The sequence below is a fragment of the Elgaria multicarinata genome, chromosome 4 (assembly GCF_023053635.1).
Source record: "Elgaria multicarinata webbii isolate HBS135686 ecotype San Diego chromosome 4, rElgMul1.1.pri, whole genome shotgun sequence".
In the NCBI taxonomy this organism is placed as follows: Eukaryota; Metazoa; Chordata; class Lepidosauria; order Squamata; family Anguidae; genus Elgaria; species Elgaria multicarinata.
The window spans coordinates 119,994,282-120,021,171 of NC_086174.1; the positions used below are offsets into that span (position 1 = coordinate 119,994,282).

The following is a 26,890-nucleotide window of genomic DNA, read 5'->3' on the forward strand; positions in this document are numbered from 1 at the left end:
CTCGAGGGCCGGGGAGGGGGGGTTGCCGTGGTCTATAGGAATACAATCTCCCTCTCTAGGCTTCCTGTTCAGTCAAGTGCTGGTCTGGAGTGTTTGTACTGTGTGTTGGGTACTCGAGACAGATTAGGGATTCTGCTGGTGTACCGTCCACCCCGCTGCCCAACAGTCTCCCTGCCTGAGCTGACGGAGGTTGTCTCGGACCTGGTGTTGAGGACCCCCAGGATGGTGGTTCTGGGGGATCTCAACTTCCATGCCGAGGCTGCTGTATCCGGAGCGGCTCAGGACTTCATGGCTGCCATGACAACCATGGGGCTGTCTCAACATGTCATCGGCCCAACACATGCAAAGGGACACACACTTGATCTGGTTTTCTCGACTGGACAGGAGGATGGTGATCTGGAAGTGGGGGAACTAACATCTACCCCCTTGTCATGGTCGGATCACTTCCTACTGAGGTTTAGACTCTCGGCGGCCTTTCCCCTCTGCAAGGGTGGGGGGCCTATTAAAATGGTCCGCCCCCGGAGGCTAATGGACTCCGATGGATTCCAGAGGGCTCTGGGGGATTTTCCTGCTGATATGGCCGGTGCTCCTGTCGAAGCCCAGGTCGCTCTGTGGAATGCAGAGATGACTCGGGCGGTTGACACGATCGCGCCCAAGCGTCCTCTCCCTCTGAGCAGAGCCCAGTCAGCTCCTTGGTATACATCTGAGCTGAGGGCGATGAAGCAAGAGGGGAGACGGCTAGAACGCAGGTGGAGGAAAACTCGTGCTGGGTCTGATCGAACACGGGCTAGAGCTCACTATCGAGCCTACTCTGTGGCGGTGAGGGTGGCAAAGAGGCAGTTCTTTTCCACCAGCATTGCGTCTTCTCGGTGTCGTCCGGCGGAGCTTTTCCGAGTGGTTCGTGGCCTGTTACACTCTGGGCCAGGGCGTGAGATAGTTGAACCCTCGGTAGCACGCTGTGACGAGTTTGCACGGCACTTTGAAGATAAAGTCGCTCAGATTCGTCATGAATTGGACACCACACTTAATGCAGCACCACTAGTAGAGGCGTTCAGAGCGCCGTCCGGCTCAGTTTTATTGGATGAGTTTCAGTTATTGAGGCCCGAGGATGTGGACAAGGTGCTTGGCCAAGTCCGGTCGACCACCTGTGTGCTTGACCCTTGCCCCTCGTGGCTCATTACATCAAATAAGGAGGGGATCGCCGGCTGGGTCCAGGAGGTTGTAAATGCCTCCTTGAGAGAGGGAGTGGTGCCGGCCTCTTTAAAAGAGGCGGTAATTAGACCACTCCTGAAGAAGCCTAATCTGGACCCGGAAGATGTAAACAACTACAGGCCGGTGGCTAATATCCCTTTCCTGGGCAAGGTGCTTGAGCGGGTGGTTGCAGGACAACTCCAGGCACTCTTGAATGAAACGGATTATCTAGATCCATTTCAATCGGGTTTCAGGCCTGGTTTTGGAACAGAAACTGCCTTGGTCGCCCTGTGGGATGACCTCTGTCGGGAGAGAGACAGGGGGAGTGCGACCCTGTTGGTTCTCCTGGACCTCTCAGCGGCCTTCGATACCATCGACCATGGTATCCTTCTGGATAGGTTGTCTGAACTGGGAGTTGGAGGTACTGCGTTGCAGTGGTTCCGCTCCTACTTGGATGGCCGATTCCAGAAGGTGGTGCTGGGGGATTATTGCTCTGTGCCGTGGCTCCTAAGCCATGGGGTTCCGCAGGGCTCTATTTTATCCCCTATGCTGTTTAACATATACATGAAGCCGCTGGGGGAGGTTATCCGGAGATGTGGACTGAGGTGTCATCAATATGCGGATGACACCCAGCTCTACCTTTCCTTTTCATCAAACCCAGGTGAGGCAGTGACTGTTCTGAACCAGTGCCTGGGCACGGTAATGGACTGGATGAGGGCTAACAAACTGAGACTCAATCCAGACAAGACGGAGGTACTGTTAGCGGGTGGTTCATTTGTCCGGCGAGGTGATGTTTGCCCTGTCCTGGACGGGGTTGCACTCTCCCTAAAGGATCGGGTCCGTAGTTTGGGGGTGCTCTTCGATCCAGAACTGTCACTTGAGGCACAGGTGAACTCAGTGGCAAAGAGCACCTTTTATCAGCTTAGGCTGATATACCAACTGCGCCCTTATCTGGACAGTGATAGCCTAGCTACAGTTATCCATGCTCTGATAACCTCTCGTTTGGATTACTGCAATGCGTTATACGTGGGGCTGCCTTTGAAAACGGTCCGGAAGCTTCAGCTGGTACAAAACAGGGCAGCCCGTTTACTAACAGGGACTGGCTGGCGAGATCACATTACGCCAGTCCTTTTACAACTTCATTGGCTGCCAGTCCAGGTCCGGGCCCGATTCAAAGTGCTGGTATTGACATTTAAAGCCCTAAACGGTTTGGGGCCAGGTTATTTGAAGGAACGCCTCCTCCCATATGTACCTACCCGGACCTTAAGATCATCTACAGGGGCCCTTCTCCGTGAGCCCCTGCCAAAGGAAGTGAGGCAGGTGGCTACTAGGAGGAGGGCTTTCTCCGCTGTGGCACCCCGGTTGTGGAATGAGCTCCCCAGAGAGGTCCGCCTGGCGCCTACACTGTACTCCTTTCGTCGCCAGCTGAAGACCTTTTTATTCACTCAGTATTTTAACACTTAATTTTAACTTAAATTTAAATTATACTGTTTTAACTCTGTATTTTAACCTTATATCAATTTTGCTGCATGGTTTTATCCTGGTTGTGCTTTTTATATTGTATTTTGTATTTGTATTTTTAACTTGTTGGTTGTTTTATGATGATTTTAATTTTTGTGAACCGCCCAGAGAGCTTCGGCTATTGGGCGGTATAAAAATGTAATAAATAAATAAATAAATAAATAAATAAATAAATAAAACACACACACACACATCCATGTCTGGCTATAAATTGAACTCATGAGGTTTTATTTATGGGATGAGATTGTAGTATATGTGCAGAGCCAGTGTTACCATTAGGCCCACTAGGCAGCACTCAGAGGGGTGCAGTACTGACTGTTAAGGGTTACAGTTTTATACAAATTAGCTGTTTTAAGAAAAAAACATAAGTTCAAGTTTTGTGCTTTATATTTTTTCTACAAAACATCTGCTCTTAAAAATCAAAGTTGGCATATTTTGCAAGTAGCTCGCCTTGCCTAGGGCACAAAATAGTCTTGCACCGGCCCTGTATATGTGGGTGGGTAGGGTAGGGGATCTATATTGCAGGTTTGTACTGGGGACTGAAAATTATGTGTGTGCCCTAGATGGCAGAGGTGCCTAGATGAGATGACGGTGTTCTTTTTAGTTCCCAAAGAGCAGCTAAAGAGGAGATAAGAAACACAAAAGAGTTGTGTTCTGTCAAGTCCACCATCAGGAAATGGGAGCTTGTGCCAGATGCCTTTGTGTTATTGGAGGAACCCTTATATTATGCCCCAGTGTGTCTATGGGAAAGGTGCAACTCCTACGTTCACTTTCCTTTGCTGTGACCAGGTATTTCTTCCTTTGGGGGAGGGGGGGAAATGGGAAGTCAGCCCAACATTTGACATCACCAGGAAGCCTTCTGCCAGGTTATGGGCCATTGCAGGTGCTTGCCATGCCAACTTTTGACACCAGTCCTGCCTAATCTTATGGTTTTGGTGAAGATAGCCACGTTTCAACATGAAAGATATCCTGAGTGCTTAAATTTAAGTGAAACTACACTTGTGCCTATTTCCCATGTGAAAGTGGGATTAAATTAAACCTATGTAGGGATTCCTTTCAAAATTGTTATTCTTTTAAATATTTGCTATGATTAAGGCAGTGCAATATTGTAAATTATTTAATTGCACAAACCTCCAGCAGTTCATTGTGGTTACAGGACCTCAATATGTCGTGTAGAATCCTACAACTTTGAATCAGGCACAAATCTTCTCTTCCCATAGTTTTTTGCCATTTTGGATTTATATTTTAACTGCATGGTGGCGGAAGTATGAAGAACACATTTTAGAAATTTTGAATTAGGAAAAACTTTCTGACTGTTAGAGCTGTACAACCATGGAATCATTGACCTAGGGAAGTAGTGGGCTCTCCCACACTGTAAGCATTCAAGAGGCAGCTGGACAGCCATCAGGGCTGCTTTAAGGTAGATTCCTGCATTGAGCAGGGGGTTGGATTCGATGGCCTTATAGGCCCCTTCCAACTCTACTATTCTATGGTTCTATGGTTGTAATTCATATTTGTTTATCAAATTATGTTGCTATAAATAAAACTAATTTATATCAAAAATAGGATAAATCATTTTAGACAATTTTTAAGAGACCAATTTTTAAGAGGTTAGTTTACTTAGTTGCTGTTGAGTAACTTAGCCCATCAGGCCCAATTATCTAACCACTGAGATAACTCTTAAGGAAGTAAAATGAAAGTAAAAAAGAACATTCTCCTCTTGTGCTGTTTTTAATCTTATTTTATAAGTCTGCAATTCTATACACATTTACTTGGGAGTAAGCCTTATTGAACTTAATGGAGCTTATTTCTGAGTAGGCAGGTGCAGTTTTGTGCTGTTAAAGTTTTAGTGTTTTAAATTCCTGTACTGCCTAAATTTATGGAAATATAATAAATAAATGTTATAGAAATCTATAGAAATAAATAAAATAAATAAATAATAAATTGATGGCCTTTTAGCAAATAAAGCAGTATATAAGTAATAACAATAATACCCATAAAAATGATACAATACTGTGAGTTCTCTTTAGACATTTTTCTGATATAGTTTCAAAGGGGAAAAAATCAATAAAAGCATTTTTCCACAGAATAAAAATGGAGTAAGAAGCTTTTCCTTGTATATTAATACGTTTGACAAAAAACATAAATCTTGCCTTTTGGGATTACTTATCAGAAATACAAGGATTTATTTTTTTATCACTCTCTTCTTTGTGCTGTACTGCAACTTTTTAAACATTGAGTTATTCAGCAGTCCTGAACAATGCAGTGAAGCCATTTTAATTGCAAATTCACAGAGGACTATAGTGAGTATTGACAGCATGAAGCCTGGTATTGTTTCAGGGTTTTTATTGCTTCTTCTTTTCTTTTCTTTTTTACAAATTAGAGATGTTCATATGAATAAAAGTATTTGCTGTTTTGTTTTTAATCTATGTTGAGTGCCCCTTAGTTTTTAATGCTATACAAAATACAGATTCATTACTATTCCTTATATGTAATGTTGGTTGATCAATGTAATGATTAACTGAAAGAGACCAGTTGAAAAACTATAATGCAGTGGTTAACTTAATATTGCCTTGGGAAAAGTTTAAAATTTCCTGTTTCCGTAGAAATTGGTTTTTTTAAAAAAAATCTTTCCGTAACTGGCACTTAGAGAAATAACAAACATCTTGAATCATGGAGAACATCCATATAGTTTTCTGGCAATTATCTCTTCACAACCACGATGCACAAGCAGGTCTCAGAGAGAAAGAAAATGGGCCTGTTCAGACAACATGCTAAGCCATGGTTAGGCCACTAAACCTTTTGCAGCAAATGATTAGTGAGTGTGTTTAAACCATAGTTATATAGCCACCATGGTTAGGAATGGTTCACATGACATAGCAAGTTATGGTTTGCATGACATGCTAAGCCATAACGTTTAGCTCAAAATGCTTAATTACCATGGCTTAGCATGTTGTCTGAACAGGGTAAGTGGGTGTCTTATGACACAGTCCTTATGAGTGGAGGATTTTTTAAAAAAGATATTTTTTACATAAAGGTTGCTCCTAGTAGCTGCTAATGGAAGGGGAGAGGCAATATTCACAGATTCATCATCCCTCCCCACCAACACTCCGGCTACATTTGTTCTGCATGGTTCAAAAACCTTCTGGAACAGCGTTTGAATTAACACAGAGGGCTGCAGCAGGGGTTGGCAGTCAGGAGGACTGGCAAAAATCATCTCTTTCCCTTCCTTTTAGCAGAAGCCGCCTTTGGATCAAAGTCTTTTCCACTGCATCATTTTGAAAAGGCATTTAAAATATAATATGGAATGCTTCATTATTTTATTTTTACATTTATATCCTGCTTTTTTTCCTCCAAGGAACCCAAGGCGACGTACATAATCTTGCTCTCCATTTTTATCCTCACAACAATGACAAACCTGTGAGGTAGGCTGGGCTGAGAGTCTGTGACTGGCCCAAAGTCACCCAGTGGGTTTCCATGGCCGAGGGGGGACTAGAACCCGGATCTCCTGACTCCCAGTCCAACGCTTTAGCCACTACACCACACTGGCTCTCTGAACAATAAGGCAGTTAAAGGTTGGAAACCACAGATACTAGAACTAAAATTGATAATCAAGAGATTAATATTCTTTTCTTCCCTAACCGTAAGAGCACTCATTGGGCATTAAAAAGTATAGCATTATCAGGATTGGTCTGTCAGGGTTAATAAGAGCTCTTATTAATGGAAAGGAGAAGGAAGTATGCCGCCTTGGGTTCCTTGAAGGAAAAAAGGTGGGATATAAATGCAATAATAAATTTTGTGGTGGTGCCCACAGCATTTTCTCAAATTCCCACATGTGCCTATGGGGCTAAAAAGATTGGTTGGTCTGCTGCTCGACAGTATGCCTAATACTTCTGGTGTCTACCTTTATGAATGTTACTGGAAAGTATTTCTGAATTTGAGTTGTGATTTGTTTTGCAATCTTTCTAAAAAGCAATGTGGCAACATATTCTCTGAGGAAGCCTTCAAGTGCCACATTTGCCTAATGTCAAAACAGTAATAAAATTTCCTGTGTGACATAATTTATTTATGGCAATCACACTGGCATAGTTTCAGTCTGGTATCAATATTCTGATTATCTGAGAAGAGGACTTGTGTGTGTGCTCATGTGTGTGCATGCATAGATACATATGTGGTGGTTATATTCTTGCACACGACATGAGATAAAATGGAATTGATGCTGTAAAAAGCATGTTGTTTCCAATACAATGCTGAGGCTGGTTGTCACCTTGCAGGCAATGCACAAGTCTGCAATACTGATAATCAGACTGTTAGGAAATAATGAACAGATATCGTTAAAAAAAATTAATAGAGAATCTTGCAGATTGCAATAGATAAACCAGACAATTGTGGTGAACGGAAATGTGTTGAAGGCTTGTAATTTCTCGTCATCTCTGTCTCTCATAGACAGAACAATATAAAAAGGCAATAATGCTTTTATGTCCCCTATGAAATTCAGTAATGACAACATTAATACACCAGTTGAGTCACTTCAAACACACTGGCAGAAACTGCCAGCAAGGTTTTTAAATATCCAGAGTTGTCTGATTTCCATGGCTTTCTAAGGGAACGTACTTCATTTCAATAAAGTATGGTACTTTGATAAGCAGTCAGCAAAAAAGAAGAAAATTGTGTGTGTGTGTGTGTGTGTGTGTGTGTGTGTGTGTGTTGGGGGAGGAGAGGGGAGGCCTGCAATATTAACTAAGGAAAACTAAGGAAATTGATGTCCAATTTAATACTGACATAGGCCATTTTCTTGTATATTTACCAAAATTATATAATTCTGATTTAAACAGGAGGAAGTGAACTAACTTCCAAGAGTTAATTGATTGCTAGACAAATGGTTAAAAGCCAACCCACACATAGGGTGAATACAGTAATGTTGTTCCACTTGCTGAATGATATTTTATTCAGCAGATGTCCTCCACTAAAAGAAGGGGAGAGAAGGCTATTTTCTCCAATTCCCGCCATCCTGCTTCAACTCCTGACCCTCCTGAAAATCTGATCCAAAGCATTGAGGGACTCTCCAGAATAGCATCAAAGGTTCTGCAGGAGCTACAGAATGATAAGGGACTATTTTATTGAACTATAAGCCACTCTAGGAGCCTTTCTAGCTGAACAGTGGGATAAAACGCTCTAAATAAATGAATTATAAATATGAGTTCAAAAAGGTCTGGCAGGGGAAAGATGCTTGAGGACAATTTGGAGAAGCAAAATGGCAGGTTGGGGAACAGTTAAGTATCCTTCTACCCACTGACTTTCTGCTCCCATTCACCTCTTCCCTAAGTGGCTTTCCCTATGGAACTGGGGCTGCTCAGGGATCAGTGGGTTTGATTTTCCTGCCAGGGTTTCTGTGAAACCATCACCAAAGTTGCTTGGTGAAGACTTGCTCCATGGGAAGGTGGGTATCCTCCCCCCTCACTTAGTATAGAATTTATAGTTTTAGGAGTGACTGTTGCAGTAATCTTGGAACTTGAATATTTATAAACACTAAACCAAGAACAAGTGAAGCATTGTGCAATAAATACTCCCCAAATTAAGTACTTGGGAATTCCAGTGGTCTCAACATATTATTTAACCCTATTCTATTTCAGTAAATGGGCTTAAAAGTGCTTAATATCTATGTCCATATTCACGTATCAAAAATGCATGTTTTGCAAGTCAACAATAGAGCTATTGGGAACCTTTGGGAGGGAAAAGATCAGTTCTCTGCAATATAATTTTAAACTGTGGATGAATGAAACATTCACTTATAGGAAAATGTTCTGCAGCTTTGTATAGCCATGTTTCTTCACAGTAGAGTACATAAATCTTGAATGCAATATGTATTTCCATTATTTTGTTAATGAAAAACTTTCATGGTTTTTGTCTTCTACAGTAAAAAAGGCAATTGAGCTGAAATCAAGAGGAGTGAAGATGCTGCCCAATAAAGACAGCAACCACAAGAATTCCGTCTGTAAGTCTGTAACAAATATTTATTCACTGAGCAATTGTTGACACTAAAAAGACAGATGAATACAGTTGAAACCAACCATGTGGGGGGCAAAATATCCAAGGGACAGCCCTATCCAAGGGACAGCCTCAAGCAGCTGGTTTTGGGTACCATGAAAGGGCAGAAAATTATTTGTTTTATTGTTTTATTGTTACTGTATTTCTACTCCCACAGAGAGGTGATTATATGATTTTCTGCCTCAGCTGACAAAATAACCAGCTTTGGGTACAACGCACCTTGACTCGTGGAAGGGTTCTCAGTGGGCACAATTGTCTGTTCTGCCTTACACAGCGTAATATCCATATTTTATGCTGTATTTTTTACAATGCATTTTATGGTTTTGTGAATTGTTGTGAATTGCCCCAAGAGTTTCAGCTGTTCGGCAGTATAGAAATGAAAATCATAATTATAATCATATCTTGGGCTCACCCTAACTAGGGATGCATGTGAATTTTATTCCTGTTTGCAAATCATGCAAACATGTTCCATTTGCAACCCCAAACTTGAATGTGAGTGGGAATGCAGTTCTCAGGAAAGTTTTGCAATTTCATGAAATTGAACTTCCACATTTTCACCATAGACTATAGGAAAATTGCACATTTTTGATGGGTGGAAAAAGCATATTTTTTAAAATGCATGTTTTTTCTATTGGGGTAAATGCATACTTTTAAAATTTGCATTTTTCCCAATAGGGGGAAAAAAAGATGCTCACATTAGGTAACAGAAACAAGGTGAAAAAAGCTTCGTGGAGATTTTTGGAGAACCTCAAAGAGCTCTAACATCACATGTTCACCTATCGCTAGCCCTGAAAAGCTAAAAATGTTTTAGTAAAACTGGAAAAAAAAATTCTGGGTGAAATTATTTAATTTCCTAATTATGAAATTAGGAAAAAAAGAAAATGGAAGGAAAAGAATAGATATGAAATATCACCAATAAATCTATGGGCAGTGCCCAGTGCTGGCAATCTACTAGTGCCAATCATGTTGCACTAACAGGAATGCCCACTAGTGCAATGGGAAGCTGGCACTTCTGGAACAGATCAAAGCCTTCTGCAAGCTCCACTGACTTGTCCCCTTCTAGAAGCAGTAGTTTCAGCTACTTTCTGGTTGTGCTAGTTTCTGGTCCCCATTGCACTGTTGCTCTCACTATGTTTCTACAGTTCTTTCTTCTTCTTTTGTAAACAAGACTGTTGCAGCATTTACAACCAGTGATTAGACAATCTGGCATCAGGAGAATACAAAATGATACAAGGCAGTTATTAAAACAATTAGACATCCTCCAGCAATGCAAACAATTCAGAATACCAAGTTTAAACACCATTTCTTGCAGGAGCTTAAAAACTATTCATATCCGTGAAGCCCTCCTAAACAGGAAGGTTTTAGTCACCCAGAGGAAGATCAGTAAGAAGAAGGTGAGATGAGCCTCACATGGGAGGGAGTTCCGGAGCCTCAGTGCGGACACTAAAAATGCCCTTCACAGCTAAACAGACTTTTGGGACCTTGGAGCACACACACAAGCGCCTTGTGAAAATGTAATCCCTTCAGATATACTAGTCCCAAACGGTTCGTTGTTGAACACAATTTTTTTGGTCGTCAGATCACATTGCAAGCTCAGAAATGGACAGACTTCAGCCACACATTGCATTCAACTCCTTGTTCAGGTCTTGTCTATGTGAATTGGGTAAATTCTGTTCAAGAATATACTTTCTCATATATCCCTACCTTTATGCAATCTTAGTTAACAACCTGACTGCCACATTTTTGACCAATTGTAGTTTCTGAACACACCACAGTAACTAAGGTATATGTAGGGTTGGTTTTGATAAGAATTCCCCTCACCCCCTGCCAAAAAGGCAAAGGCAAAGTGGTAGAAAAAATGATGTTTAATAAAAGAAAATAACACTGTGTTTCGAACCTGAGGTCCTTCCTCAGGGTAATTTGTTAAAATGTAAGCAATATCATCTTCTTCATCACCCCTAGTCTCCTATGCTATGTTAATTTCTGAAGCTCACATATTCAGAAAAAATAATAATTGGTAATTAAAATAATTTGCTGCTGGAAAAAGTGATACTGACAGATTTGCCCACTTTAGGTATATGTCACCATAGCCAGACCTGCAGTTTCCAGGAATGGGTATAGTTGGTGCACCAGCATCAGCTGGGCAAAATACACTCCTGGCCACCAAATACATATGTATTCCCTCTTACCTTCCTAGGCTCCGATGATGTTACTGGTGCTACTTCTTTATTTAAAATTTTATAGGCCTCCTTTAAGGGCGGAAGCCCTCCCAAATCACTGTACAACATTAAAATGCAAACAATAAAAATCATAATAAAAATTGATGTGATAATAAAATCAGCAAAAGTTCCACAAAACAACAAACATTGGTGTAAGAACCAATGACATAGGGCATGGCTAGACAGGGAGATATCCCGGGTATCATCCCTGTGCATCCATATGACACACAGGGGATCCCAGGAGCAGGGAGGGATAATCCCTCCCTTTCCCCAGGATATGGCCCTACACATTTTTCTCACTTTTCCCCGCAGTTCTGGGAAGACCACGGGACATGTAGGGGGAACTTTTTTGAAAACAACAACAATGAACGCTACCTTTGTGTTGGTGCAGTCCAGCTCCTGTTTCTTTAAAAAAAAATGGTGGGCACAACGTCCTCTTCCTCCTGGGACATTGTGCACCATGTGTAGACGAGGGGGACAATCTCGTGATCATCATATCGCAAGATCATCCCCCTCCACCTCTTCCATCAATGGTCTAGCCATGCCCACAGTTGCAGGAGTAACCTAGTCTGATGAAACATAATTGGGGAATGCCAGAGTAAAGAAGTCTTCAGGGCCTTCTTAAAAGACTGCAAAGATGGGGCCTGGCAGACCGTTGATGGCAGCTTATTCCAGTTACGAGAACTAAGCATACTTTGTTGTTCTTCTGAAAAGGGAAATTGAGGTTTTCTGCCTTCAGCTTTGACTACACCAAAACACAGCAAAACCAGTTTGACAAGAACCTGCAACGGGGCAATCCTTGTATTGAGGATTGCAATTTCTACCTCCCCACTTTGAAATGGTACACAGCATTAGAAAACCTTTATCTCTGATATACCAGCAAGTTGCCTTTCTATTACCTCATCTTTGCCCTATATGTGAAATTGCAAGAATATAGGATTGAACTCAGGGTAAATGAGAATGATATTTATAGAGTATTTTGTGCAAAGTGAATGTTTTTGGTGTTGTTGATTGAACAGAATTTGCCTATTAAATATATATATTTTAGAAACTGTGCCTTCCAGATATGATGTTCTCTAGCGAAACGTTTTGCAGGGCAATGTGTTGGTGAAATCACAGAGTATTAGCACAATCCTACACCTGCCTGTTTGAGAAATAAGTCCCCTTAATTCAGTAAAACATACTCCCAGGCAAATGTGTATAGGATTGCAGCCTTAGGCTGCAATTTATCAGGGAATGATTGGGCTGTAAGCCTCCTTGGTGTGTGCAATTGAATCCGCAACATCTAAGGTGGCAGCGTCTGCCTATGCTCTTTGCAATGTATCCTGAGGGATGCAGCATTTAATTACAGAAGTGAACAAATGGCATGCTATTAACAATATTTATGACACAATCTGCTGTTGATTTCCAAAACATTTTATTATATTTTTTCTAAAGAGGGATGATACTGTTATGTATCATACCATCCACATGAATTATTAATACAAACAATCAGCTAATGAAGATAAACCTTGCATTAATTCCTTATTTCCGCCTTAAAATTTCATTAAATGCTCCTGCTGCAAATCTCCTAGCATGATGCTTCTTCTCCTTTTCCTTTAACCATCTTCTACACATTACATGCACTTAGACATCATTGCAATATGTGTGTACGTGTGTGAGGAAGAGAGAGATTAGGCAAAGTCTTAATGGAGAAGGTGGGATTGGAGGAGGGATTTGAAAGAGAAGGCACCACATAAGTTGATAGCACTTGACCATTTGTTTAGTCAGTTATTTTGCAGCTCTGTGCATCACTAAGAATCTCTGAATCAGAACACCAATTGTATTCTGTGTTCTAATAAGAATGTTTTCTAGTGTATATGAGTAAAGGAAGTTTATGAGCATTATCAGATGAGCATTTTATAGCACGCTCATTACTGGCCACTTATGGATGTTTGTGTGTCCTTTTGACGATGCCGTCCACCTCCTATGCATCTCCCGCTCTTTCTGCTTTATTTCCCACAACAAAAGAAGGCATGGAAAAATCCTACTTTTTTGATTGAAGCGAAACTTGCCACCATTTCCTGAAGGAAAGCAGCATGATAAAAATGCCCACTCAGTGGGCCACGTGGTCGTTGCTGCTTCCTTTTTCTTCCCCATGTGAAGAAAGATGGAGTTGCTCACCCCTACTGTGGGACAGAAAAGTGACGGTAGGGAAACATGATTCCCCCCCATCTGATGACGCTCTTATATTGTGACTTGTCTTCTTTAATGCAAATGTGTTACAGCACTTCTTGCTTTATTATCATACTATTTGTTCAGTTTTGAATATATAAAATATTGCCTATCTACATCTTTCCCCCCCATAGACATGTGAAACTTCCCCTCCCTATAAAAAGGGGTGCTGTAAAAAAAAGTCATAAATATTTACTGTTAACCAAAAAAGAGAAACATTTTTTCAAATGCTCTGTTCTTTGTACTGCATGTTTACTTTTATAGTGTTGATGTTCCGTTTAGTCCTAGAGATGGAGAAAATTGAGTTATTTTTAAGGCGATGTTTTTTGCCATGTAGAGTCAAAGAACAAATGGCTTTACAGATTCAGTATTGATCTGCTGTAACACATTTAGATGAATTGATGGCACATGCTGTGTTACTCAGCAGTTGATGCCAAAACGGCCAATTCTAGGACAGTATAGCCCTGCTGATTCAGTGTTGGATGCATGAAGAAAATGAGATCAAAGGCATTATTTACTTTAGTTAACCATTTTTGGGGAAATTATTACTAATATAATACATTGGGATATAAAAGCTCAGAATCAACATTGCAATTATAATTTTGTGTTATCAACCCTGCTTTATTCAGGTTGTTTTTATAGCAATCTGTGGTGGCTTTGCAGCATGACAGCAAAACTCCACATGCTTCATCACAATTTACAGCTAGGTATCACATGTTCATGCAAGTACAAGCCAAATGTATTTATGATATTGGGTGTGCATGAAGAGAAGGCCTGCAGGAATACTTCTTGGAGGACAAACCCTCCATTGGATTATGCCCCACACATTTGGCAATGAAAGTGAAGCTGGCACATCCAGTGTCGAAGATGATTGGCAGGTGTTGCCCCCCCCTCCGCCCGCCAATCTCACAGTTGTCCAGAAATGGAGACCTTATTTTTCTTCGTAAGAATTAATGGCAGCCTGCTTACTCTTGGGTGAAAACTGTCCATCTTGATTTACAGTAGGGTAAGTCTTTCTGAACCTTTGGTGAAAATCCTCATAAAAAGCTCAAGCTTTTTCCCAAGAACTTCCCAAAGTTCAGAAAGTTTGTTCTTCTGGGAGCTCTTACCCTACTGCTAGCTCTATCTACAAGTTTCTTTCCTGCTCCTTTTCATAAACGTGCCAAGAAAGAGACAGGAAAAACAGCAGCTAATACATCTGCACAAAGTTTCTTTCTAAGTTTATAGCTTCCTGCAATGCTTCTGGGCATGTTTGGACTTTCCATCGCACATGGGTACTCTGGGAACTGTATTTAATTCATATTCCTCCTCGATAATAAGTGAAGAGGGAGAAAAAGCTGCATTTCCCAACAACATCAATGCAGCTTCCAAACATACACAGATGTTTTCATTGCAGAGTGAGGAACAGCGAAAAAAATCACCCTTAGTGTAAATCTGGGCATTGTAGTTTTATTATTTCTCCTATTTAATAAGGTGTTCTCCAAACAAGTTATTTCTAGCACGCTCATTTCTGGCCACTCATGGAAGTTTCTGGGTCAATTTAACAGCACTGTAATCAAACAGGAGGTTTCCTGTAGTGCCCCCCCCCCATTCCATTTTAAAATACATCACATATTAGCTGGAATAAACCCCTAACTGCATGAAATCGGCAGCATGTAAAGCTGGCATTGCGATATGAACCTGCTGATGAAGGGAGGAAGGACTTTGAATGGAAGGAGAAGACAGTAAAATGTCTCTCTGCAACAAAGGGAGGCAGATCCAATCCCCATGTGTCTATTCAAAAGTAAGGCCCATTGTCCCATTCAGTCGGGCTTACTCCCAAGTAAGTGTGATGAGGGTTGTAAACTTACAGCACAATATTACTTCTACTCAGAAGTAAGTCCTGGCTTTCCTGGGGGCTGTGAGGAAACATAACAAGACACCCCCCTCCTTTGCACACATGCCAGGGAGGGAAGGAAGGAGGCACTCCCTCAATTCGACTGTGTCTGCGTTTAAAGGAGCCCTGGGAAGCACCAGCGAGAGCTTCCCTCACCCCTCTTCTCCCGTGTAATCCAATTCATATCAATCCTGCCAAAGAAACAGGAAGCACAACAACAGCACCAGATAAACAATGGTATTTCCCTTAGAGGATCATCAGATGAGGGAGGGGGGAGATCACATTTCCTTACTGCAAGGTCTGGTTCTCTTCCACATTTGAAACAAGCACTTTTCATGGAAAAGAGAGAAGCAACCACACGGCCTGTAGATTTCAATAGGGACAACACCCTGTAGTGGGCATTGTACAGAAGAGCTGTTAAAAGAGGTTTATTTTGTGGCACTAAAACTGAGAAATGTGAGTGGCCAATAACAAGCGTGCTATAAAATGCTCATCTGATGACACTCTTAATGTAGAGAAGCTCTAAGTCAGGAAGAATAAAAACACCACACTTTCTAAGTTATTACATCAGCATTGCGAAACAGTGTAGGAGAGCTCTGAGCTTTTGTTTTGTCCCCCCAACACACAAAAAGCTTGAGAGGTTTGTGAAACGTGGGGAAGAGAGGAGGAGGGAAACTAGCAGAGGAGAGGAGAGCAGGTCATCAAGGCATTGTGAGATGCAGTGAAATTCAGCAGGGATTGTGCTTGGCTCATAATGGGAGGATCTCATTTCTGAAGCCCTTCCCAGTTCCCAAATTCTTCTCCATATTTAGTGTATTCTGCCCCATCAAACTGATGGCAACCATTTCAAAGCCTGATGTTATTTCCTTAGCCTATCTTATGCGTGGTCATGTTAAATTATCACAGAAATTTAAGAACTGTCATTTCTATGTATAGGTACTATAACCATCCCACACATCCCATTTGGCTGTATGACCTGATAAATAACCCAATGCACAAAATCTGCTGGAATATTTCTATAGGGGTTCCCACCAAGGAAACACCACAATTTATTAATGGCAAGCTGGAACTCAGACGTAATTGCTCCATTCACTGAGATTTACTGTAAATGATCAGTGTCTCATACTAGAACATCGCTCTTTGGACCCGAAGAGGATTAGCAAGACTTCAGAATATCCCCTTTGATCCATTACCCATAACTCCAGTCTGTTCCTTATGACTCAGTTAAACACTAGAGATTAGTGAGAAAAGAAAGAGAAGCCAAGATCTCATCAGCGTACAGAGGACGAGTCCATAAATAACCAGGAAGTCAGCAATGGATGCCATTTATGGGGTGTTTGGCTTTGTTGCTTTCTCCTATATCTAGGATCACTTCTTTTTCTTCTTTTTTGCAGCATAGATGAAAAATATGCATTGTGAAATGCCTGTCAGAGTTATTTACATTTCTTTCATTACATGAAGATCCTACCTCTCCTGCCAAGGATCTCAAAGTTGCAGGCAAGCCCCCACCCATACATGTTCTCCTCAAAACAACCTTATGTAGTAGGTAAGGCTAAGAGATAGTGACTGGCCCAACCTTACCCATTGAGATTCATGACTGGAATGGTAATTTAACTCCCATTCACCCAGGTACTATTTTACATTTGTGTCATTATATGTATTTCTTCTGAAGAGTGTATAGTCACACTATAGGAAGACTTTGGTCATAGCTAGACCTAAGGTTTATCCCTGGATCATCCAGGGATCAAACCTGTTCATCTAGGTGACACCCAGGGGATCCAGTGGTCAGGCAGGGGCAAACCCTGGATGATCCCAGGATAAACCTTAGGTCTAGCTGTGGCCTGTGTTGGATCCAGATTAAGGGGAACATAAGGAGCCTTCTGGAAAAGCCATCTGCTTCACTCTCTGTCAGCCCCTCAGCCCTCAAAAGGCTTTTCCAAAGGAATCTCCAAAACTAAGATGGAGGAAACCTTCACTCAATTTTCATGGATGGTGCCTTATCCTCCTCAGTCCCTCATGACACAGCTCAAGCTGGTCAGCAGGGTCTTGTGATCCTTGGAGGATATTTTAGGAGCTAGGGCTTGGAGGGGTGGGAAACCAGATCGCTCATGCTTGCCTCAATTTGGCTCCAACCCACTATAAATAAGAACAGGGTTTTAAATGTTTTTAAATTGTTTTAAGTTTTAATTGTGTGTCAACATGGAGCCCCTATTTGGACAGAAAGTGATTCATAAGTTTATAAATAAATAAACTCTTGGATTTATTTATTTATTGCATTTATATACCACCCCACAGCCGAAGCTGTCTGGGCGGTTCACAAAAGTCCTTGACTTGTATTGCACAGATGTTCCCACAAAGATTTCAAGGTTGGACTTAATTTATGTGTGCACATTTGTTTAGGTGTTTTTCTAGAATTCTTATCTTTGGTTGCCAGGAAAGGTTTGTGCCAGGAATCATTCAAGCCACTTGCCCCTTTTTTGAGTCATAGAGATTACAGCAGGTAAAGCAGATTGTCTGGATCTCTGACATGGTTATGGTTATAGCTTTGGAATGTTTTGGAATTACTTAGGGAACCTGTAGTTAATTGTCACCAGCAATATGATTTCTGAAGAATGTAACTATTCAGCTTCTACAGCTGGATTTGCTACAATAATGGAATTTATTTATTATGTATTATTGCATTTATATCCCGCCTTTTTTCCTCCAAGGAACCCAAGACGGCGTACATAATCCTCCTCCTCTCCACTTTATCCTCACAACAACAACCCTGTGAGGTAGTTTGGTCTGAGAGTCTGTGACTGGCCCAAAGTCACCCAGTGGGTTTCCATGGCTGAGTGGGGACTAGAACCTGGATCTCCTGACTCCCAGTCCAACACTTTAGCTACTATACCACACTGGCTCTCACTGATTAGGGGTGCCCTGTGTGAGAACCCTAGAGTGTGTGCCTGAAGGATCAGGCCCATGACAATAGGTCTGTAATAATAAGACCTGATAGTCATACCACGTTAACCAATTCTCCATGTGGTTTAACTTTACAAAACTCTTAATTCTGCTTAATGGTTAAGGTGGAAGATTTTCACAGCTTTTTAAGCAAAGCCATTTTCAAGCTCGTGGTTGTATCTTGCTTTGCTCAGTATGTGCAAAGGGCCTCTTCATGGTTTGTTGATACTTTAATTACAGTATTGGATAAACAATAGGATGACATTACTAACATTCTGCACTCAACACATTTACAAACATCCTGTTTTGTTTCAGATTACCTTTAGCATAACTGTTAAATGTAAGGTACCTAAGTGGTTGCAAGGAACACTGTTATGTGATGAAATGTTATTTATTGCCACTATTAATATGCTGCTAAGCAGTGTGTTTGATCCTGCAGACACATTCAGAGTTGAGTAGAATACACATTTGAGTAATTAAAATTCAAAATACACATACTTTGGAAACATTTCAAATATGAAATACCCATCTATTTACATAAAAATGGTTGTTATACTGAAATACAACATTCATTCAATACTGGTTTTGACTAATGCCGTAGTGATTACCATATATGAAAATCATGTTCAGCTTTAAAAAAGACATTAAAGTAACAGGAATAAGCCATTTTTATAATTAATACCAGTTGTGGATAAAGGTCTTGGTTTATTTATCTCTATTAAATAGATATTTTCATCATCCTTGTATATTATGGAAGTTTACACAGAGAACACAGCAACCAAGCAACAACAGCGCTTTAAAGCACTTTGAAAACGTTTTGAAAACTGTATAGGGAGTGCGTCCTGGGCCCCAGCAGTTGTCAAAACTGTTATAAAGCACTTTAAAGTGCTTTAAAGCAGTAGTGTAGATCCTGCCTCAGTTGCAAATAACTGCTGGCGGTATATGCACCGCAGTGTCTGCAACCTGACTCAGGGCCTTGCTAGACGAGGCCTTAGTGCGCTATGTGGCCCGGTTTCCCTGCTGTGCGTCCAGATGACGCACAGGGGAATCCGGGGTCAGGCTGCGCTGAAGCCTCCTCAAACGCGCCATAAGCCTGAGGCCGGGGCTGCGGAACATCTAGCAAGGTCCGTGGCTTTTTGCGGCTACTCGCTTACTCGCGAGTAGCCGGGAAAAGCCACGGACTGGGCACAGCGCTCATACAAGCGCTGTGCCCATCGGGTCGGGGGGGAAAGGCCGGACCCGGCAGGAGAGGGGGGGTAGAAGGCCGGGCACCGGGATGGCATCGAGGAGAGGGAGAGCAGGCACGGGCATGGCATCGGGGAGAGCGGCACGGGCATGGCATCGGGGACAGGGAGAGCAGCACGGGCATGGTATCGGGAAGAGGGAGGGCGGGTAGCACGGGCATCGGGGAGTGGGAGGGTGGGCAGCACGGGCATCGGGGAGAGGGAGGGCGGGCAGCACGGGCATTGGGGAGAGAGAGGGCGGGCGGGGAAAGAGTGGCCAGGGAGGCATCGGGGATGGCGGGGGGGATCAGGAGCGGAGGGGGCTTAATTTTTTAAAAAAGGCACTTACCTTGTCCGGCGGCTTCGGGGCGCACGTGGCCCCTTTAACAAACAAACAAAAATGGCCGACGCTGCAGGGCTTCCGTAGTTCCTGCGCGTCGTGCGTCTAGGAGGCGGGGCGGCGCACGCTAAAGTTAGCGCGCCGTCGCCCCGCCTCCCTGCCAGCTTATCCGGCGTGGTCTAGCAAGGCCCTCACTCTTATCGGCCAAACTTCATATTATGAGGAGATGGGTGACCTGATTTTCCCAATATATTTTCCCCTTTTCCTAAATCCAGCTGTGGTGGGACTTGAGTTGGATTGGTGTCTCAGAAGGGGGAAATGTTTTTTTATGTCTGATTGCCCATGCTGATTCCCCAGCCTACAAGGCTGCTATTAGCCAAGGAAAGGAAACCATGCAGATACCCAAATTCAATACTCAAATACCCTTAAATCAATCTGTTGGGTCTACTTTTTGTTGCTTTCACCTTAATGTCCATACCTACTCTACAGACATAAACTTGTTTGAAACTAGATTAACAATCATGGCTATTCTTGCCCATCTTACATTCCGGAAAGGGACTGTACAGATAGTTAAACACTCTCAGTTGAAATTGACCTCAGTTAGGCTTTGGGTTCTAACTTTTGAAGAAGGCTTTATTCTGTAGAACATTAATGTAAATCCTTAATTTGACAAGAATTCCTGTATGGTGTGATGCAGGCTTTACGAAAACACAAAGTATTAAGGGATTCAAACTGATGAGGTAAAAATGAGGAAGCTGGCAGAGAACTCCAGGAGAGGGAGAGAGACCCATCAAGGCATCAAATAATCTTTCACAACTGAATTTAACAGTAGCCTGAGGTTTCTCCCCAGACCAAGCAATTGATAAGAGTTGCATCATTCCAGTCAGGCATAACAATAGATCGACAATAACATTAGTAAACATATACAATACAATGGCCTTCCCAAAGGACCTTCAAAGCTAATCATGTGAGGGTATTCTTGGAATTTCTTGTTGAAGACCCCCTACCTTTTCACAAAAATAATCCCAAATTCCATTTATTGGGATCTATAACTAAGGATGTGGGGGAAGCTTGACAAGCTTTCATTGGATGAGCCCCCAGGACTAGAGTGACCATATGAAAAGGAGGACTGGGCTCCTGCATCTTTAACAGTTGTATAGAAAAGGGAATTTCAGCAGGTGTCATTTGTATGCCTGCAGCACCTGGTGAAATTCGCTCTTCAGTTAAAGATGCAGGAGCCCTGTCCTCTTTTGTATTTGGTCAAGGGGCTCCTGAAGCTTTAACTGTTGGAATGAAGAGGGAATTTCACCAGCTGTGCATGGATACAAATAACACCTGCTGAAATCCCCTTTTCTATTCCGCTATTAAAAATACAGGAGCCCTGTCCTCCTTTCCATATGGTCACCCTACACAGGACTCCATTCCATTTTCTGCCAGCTGGCCCAACTCAATCCACGGCAAGTTCAACCAGCTGGTGGATCTTCCTTATTTATTTATTTTTTGCATAAATACTTGTACAAATTGTGGCCACAATTTGCGTGATTTGCAAAAATTGCAGCTGTAATTTGCACAGATGTATATGCAAATATATATATATATATATATATATATATATATATATTAAAAAACACACACCCAAAGGTTCCCAGATTTATGGGGGGAAACCACAGCTCAGCTTGCAAATGCAAGCCAAGTTGTGGGTGCAGAAATCTGCCAAGCTAAAAAGGTCTGAATTTCCCAGCAACAGACATCCCTATCGATAATTATCTTGAAAATGTCTGGAGGAATATTTTGTTCAATTATAATTCAATTTCAGGTAGATGCAGAGCTGCCTATAACAAATATGAAGGCACACACTTCACTGTTAGTCCAATGTGAAGTTAATACTTTAATGCTTCCCATATTGAGAATTGTAGGGGGGTTTTTTGGCCATGTAACAGCTTTTGACAGTGAGAAAAATAACAGCTGCATTAAACTCTCACAGTTGCATGAAGCTTTAATGAAACAAGAGGGATAATTACCCTGATCTACTTTGTTCTATCATAAAATGTAATAATACAGATTTTCCCTAGTGTTAAAGGTTTTAGCATTCTCAATGATGATACACATCCCTATGTAATAATATTATGCAATGCTATTTTATTAAATTGTGGAAATTGCTTCATAAATCAGATTAGTAAATTATACTTGTTTTTGCAAAATAGGCCTCTGTCACTGCAGGAGATAAAATATCCTTCAAAGTGCTCTTCACAAATCTAGTTGTGAATAGAACTGCTGTCTAAATATATTTGGGGACAGAAGCATCACTTGCAACCAGAAAAAAGGGTGCTTCTTTTGTTGGGTATTAATATTAAGGTATCATTTGCACAGGTAATTTCTTAAATGACTAGAAGAATCCTATGCATGTTTAGACAGAAAAAATGTGTGCAACTCCCAGCATGCCCTAGCCAGTTGTAGGACTTTTTTTTTTCCTAAACATGCATAGGATTATACTTTTAATTTATAAAACAAAATATAATCGTGGAAGAATTTTAGGGAAAGCTGGAACTGAAAAGAATTCTAAAAAGGTGAAGTTTCCACAAATCTTTGTTTTTTAATGGACTGTAGGATGTTTGTTTGATTTTAAATCTAGAACATTATCCAAAAGTGACCTGTTCTCATGCTATGGCAAATGAACATTGATTTCCTTTATTTCAAACTGTTATCATCATGCAACTGGCAAAAGTAGAGACTAAATAAATGTTTTAGTTTACTAGGAGGCTACTAGGAGGAGGGCTTTCTCTGCTGTGGCACCCCCAGAGAAGTCCATCTGGCGCCTACACTGTACTCTTTTCGTTGCCAGCTGAAGACCTTTTTATTCTCTCAGTATTTTAACACTTAATTTTAACTTACTTTTAAATTTTACTGTTCTAACTCTGTATTTTAATCTTACATCAATTTTGCTGCGTGGTTTTATCCTGGTTGTGCTTTTTATACTGTATTTTGTATTTGTGTTTTTAACCTGTTAGTTGTTTTATTATAGTTTTAATTTTTGTGAACCGCCCAGAGAGCTTCGGCTATTGGGCGGTATAAAAATGTAATAAATAAATGAATAAATAAATTTACTGTATACAGAACTAGAGCTGTGCATGCCCTCCCCGAACTACTTCGGATCCTGATCCAGAAGGATCGGGCCTGAACTGGTTCGGGTCGATCCGGACCTCCCCCGATCCTCTCCGGAACTGGATCTGGAGCGAGATCCGGACGTGTGAATCAATATTCGGATGCCATTTTGCCCCCCTTCCCCACTTACTTGCCTCCATGGTGGGTGGTGAAGCCAGGTAAGGGGGAGGGGGCTTATTTGGCCCCCATTTTATCCCCCCTTTCCCCCTTACTTGGCTCTGCCGGCCGCCACAAAGGCAAGTAAGTGAGGAAGAGGGGGACAAAATGGCGTCCGAATATCGATCTGGACCTCCGGCTCTTGCTCCAGATCTGGTTCCAGAGCAGATCGGGAGAGGTCCAGATTGACCCGAACAGGTTTGGGCCTGATCCGGAAGGTTCAGATCGGGATTCGAAGTGGTTTGGGGAGGGCGTGCACAGCCCTACCAACAATAGCCTACTTAATGTGTTGGCATCTCACTTTATCCTAAAAAGGCAGAGGCAAAGCATGCCGTGTTAGCATACAGAATTTCCAGGATTCAGTTTAAGTATCTCCAGATAGGGCTGATGGTGTGTCTTGATTTCTGGGAGCTCAAAATGGCATGCATGGGATTCTCAGGTAGACTTCCATTCAGATACTAGTAAGGTGAGACCTTTTAAACTTCAGAGATTGACCTAATTGCATTCGCATCAGGCATCAACAGAGGGCATGGCTAGATGGGGCGATAACCTGGGGATCATCCCAGGATCATCGCTGTGCATCCACATAACGCACAGGGTATCCTGGGAGCAGGGAGGGATGATCCCTCCCTTTCCTCGGGATATCACTCTACCCATTAATTTCAAATTTTCCCAAGGTCTCAGGATGATCCTGAGGCTGCGGGATGTGTGGCCCGCCATTGCGGTTTTATCCCAGCTCCTCGCGAGTAAATGCGAGGAGCCAGGAGTGGGCATGGGGCTCCTCAGGGGTGGGGGGAGCGTGAGGGTGTTGTTGTTGTTGTTTTTTTAAAAAAAACTGTACAGTTGGCGCAGCAGCGCTCCTGCGTTCCTCTCTGATTAAAAAAAACAAAACAAAATGGCGGCTGTGATGTCCTCTTCCTCCTGGGACGTTGCACACCATGTGTAGATGAGGGGGACAATGTCGCGATCATAAAATCGTGAGACCATCCCCCTCAACTCCCCTCGTCTATCCATGCCCAGAGACTGGATTACAACTATTGCTGCTACTGTCGTCACCTTTTTTGTCATCATCATCATCAACCTCTACAGCACTTTCCATTTGCAAACTTTATCTCATTAATCATTAAATGACATTCTGAGGCATGAATTCTTGAATGACACTCTGAGGCACATCACTATTCCCACCCACCCCCTATTTTGCAGATGAGGAACTGAGATTAAGAGAGAACTACTTGACATAGCCATCCTGGGCATGGATTTGAAGTCAGGGTTACCATGTCCAAACCTTGTTCTCTGTCCACTGGAACACACAGGGGCAGTTTACAAAGTCTCTCCTCTAGAAATATTGCCTGCAGGAGTACCTTCGCTGTAACATGTGATTCCTGCCTGTGCATGACCACACTGCACCTGATTTCCAGGATCCTACCATGTCCAAAAATGGATAAAAGTTTCCTGGAAATCTAAGCCATCACCCCTAGATGTATGTTAATGCATACAAATATGCACTTTAGTCACTGCATTGCACTGCATGGTAGGGGCACAAGAGCTTAGCTGATGCTCTTCCCCATCTGCAACATTTTCCAGTTGCTGTGTTAGTTTGTTGCAGCAAAAACAGCATAGAGGCTCTGATCACAAAGACTAACAAATTTATTCTGGCATAAGGTTTCTTGGACACACTGCCCCCTTCATCTGATACATCAGTTGCATTTGATGGAACAGACAGGGTCCACAAAATCTTATGCCAGAATAAATTTGTTAGTCTTTTTGATGCCACAAGACTCTTCATTATTTTCCAGTTGGAGATTGTTTCAAATGCCACCGTCTTCCCAGTTTCCAAGATGAAAGGAGGATTGTGTACAGAAAATCATCTCTACAGAATGTTAGTTCAACAAAACATAGATGAGACACTTCAAATAGCAGTCATGTTTATAAACTTGATTGATGAAAGGCTACTCTGTGTCTGATGTGATAACAATAATAATAATAATAAAATCATAGAATTAGAGTCCCACCCAGACATCCCTCAGTATTCTTTCTCTCCTTCATATCATGGTATCTCTAAAAACGGTCTGCTAGATATCTTGAGAGGGCTAATAAACTATTTCCCTTCTTTGCATGCTATGTAATAAATGCAGTTCGTTGTAATTATCATGTATATTTATTTTCAGGTAGCAATTTCTTTGTAAGTGGCTTCTGTTTCCCCTTGTACATTTTATTGTACCTTAGTGTAAATCCAAACAAAAATTTGCCAGTTCAGAAGAAATGGGACCCCAACTGTTTAGACCTACAAGAGCATCTAATATCTAATAGTATCTAATACTGCCCTTCCATGGAAGGAGTTATTCTGTTTGCTGGAGAGTGCTCAGGCAGAGATATATTGGGCACAAAAATGAGGGGAGGGGATGTCCAGCAATTACCGTTCTCCCTGTTTAATCTCTCCACTTTCCATGGTGTTTGTTAAGGTCTTTAAACTTTCTGGATCAGATTTTTGGGAGACACGGAAAGGGGAATCAGCAAAAATTCCCTCCACTCCTCTTCATTAGTATAGACATCTGGTAGAACAAAAAATCTTTCATGAACAGAAGGGCACCATTGGATCCAGCCCATTCAAACTTAAATGTTTGCTTTGATAGATATAACACTAGCATTTTAAAATTGTAGATATGCATCTAAAAACAATACCTTTATGTCTGCTATATATTATGCAGTTATTAAAAAGCTAATGCTGCAATCCTAAACACACTAGCTTGTGAGCAGGCTCCATTACGCATAGTGGGACGCATCTGAGTAAACTTGGGTGGGATCTATACTAATGGTTAAAATGTTAAGGAAGGGTGGCGATAACTTATTGGGTCACATGACACTATGGTTCTTACGTTTTATCATCATCGTATTTTCCTTCCTTCTTTCATTGTATTTCTTCCGTTGTGATGTTTAAATGGTGTTGCAAGTGTTCGTATGTGCCACCTTACATCATAATAGTTGTATCTCACTGACTTTTGAATCGCCAATTGTCAGCTAATTGCTTTCCTGGGGGCATGGATACCTCCTTTCGATACCTAAAACTAGTTCACTTTAATCTCCAAAGGGCTTGAGGGAGGAAATTTAAAAAATCATAACAAATCCAATCAGACCCAATCTGATTAAAATTTGGTACGCTGAAAGCCGTCATTAAGACCTGCCACTGTGCCAATTTGGATCTCGTTAGCTTTAAAACTTACACAGATTTAAGCATTTGTTTAATTTCCATTAAAAATCATTAAAAAAATCAACGGATGACCCAACCCAATTGAAATTTATTATGCTGAAAGCCCTTCTTAATAGCTATTACTGTGCTTATTTTGAACGTTTTAGCTTTAAAACTTACGCAGATGTAAGCATTTGTTTAATTTCCATTTAAAAAATCATAACAAATCAATGGGGGGGGGAGGGGAAGCCAGGAGATCAGGAAGTGGGCAGAGCAAAAAGACCAGCGACAAAGAAGAAGTACAAGCTACAGCGATAAAACAAACAGTGTGTCCTGCTCTAATCAATGAATACCGGGGAAACAAAAGGTTAGTAACGCGACATTAATGAAGTGTGCCCCGTGACATTTAAAAACGACACAAATTAAAACGTTTCCAGTGGTAGGAAAGAATGTAATAAGCACTAGTGTAGATCCGCCCTCGCATAAGATTGTGCTGTGAATTGGCTTCCTTGACTTCTGTATTGCATATCCGAGCTATATGAATCCATAAAGCTGTCCTTGTTAAGAATGTTGTTGAGATTATTTCAAAAGCACAAGACTACAAAAGCAAGGACCTGAAACGCAAAGCCAGCCAACGTTATGGGTTGATCAGTGTGGATTATTACTGCAAAGCAGGAGATAGACTTGTGCAAAATGCTTTCTCATTTCTCCCGTTCACTTCTTCAACCAGCACAGCATGTCACTTAGTTTCCCGCTTTAATTTAACTTAATTACTAAGTTGAATACTCAGATAAAAAGTGTGCTCTCAAAACC

The 26,890-nt window shown here is 41.7% G+C and overlaps 1 protein-coding gene across 1 annotated transcript in view; it reads left to right on the plus strand.

Annotated features, from left to right (window-relative positions):
* CSMD1 (CUB and Sushi multiple domains 1) overlaps positions 1–26,890 on the plus strand; it is a 1,175,554-nt gene that overhangs the window by 746,463 nt on the left and 402,201 nt on the right. The window contains exon 7 of the mRNA XM_063125095.1: positions 8,630–8,707. Coding sequence (XP_062981165.1) covers positions 8,630–8,707 — 78 coding nt within the window. The remainder of the gene's footprint in view (positions 1–8,629; positions 8,708–26,890) is intronic.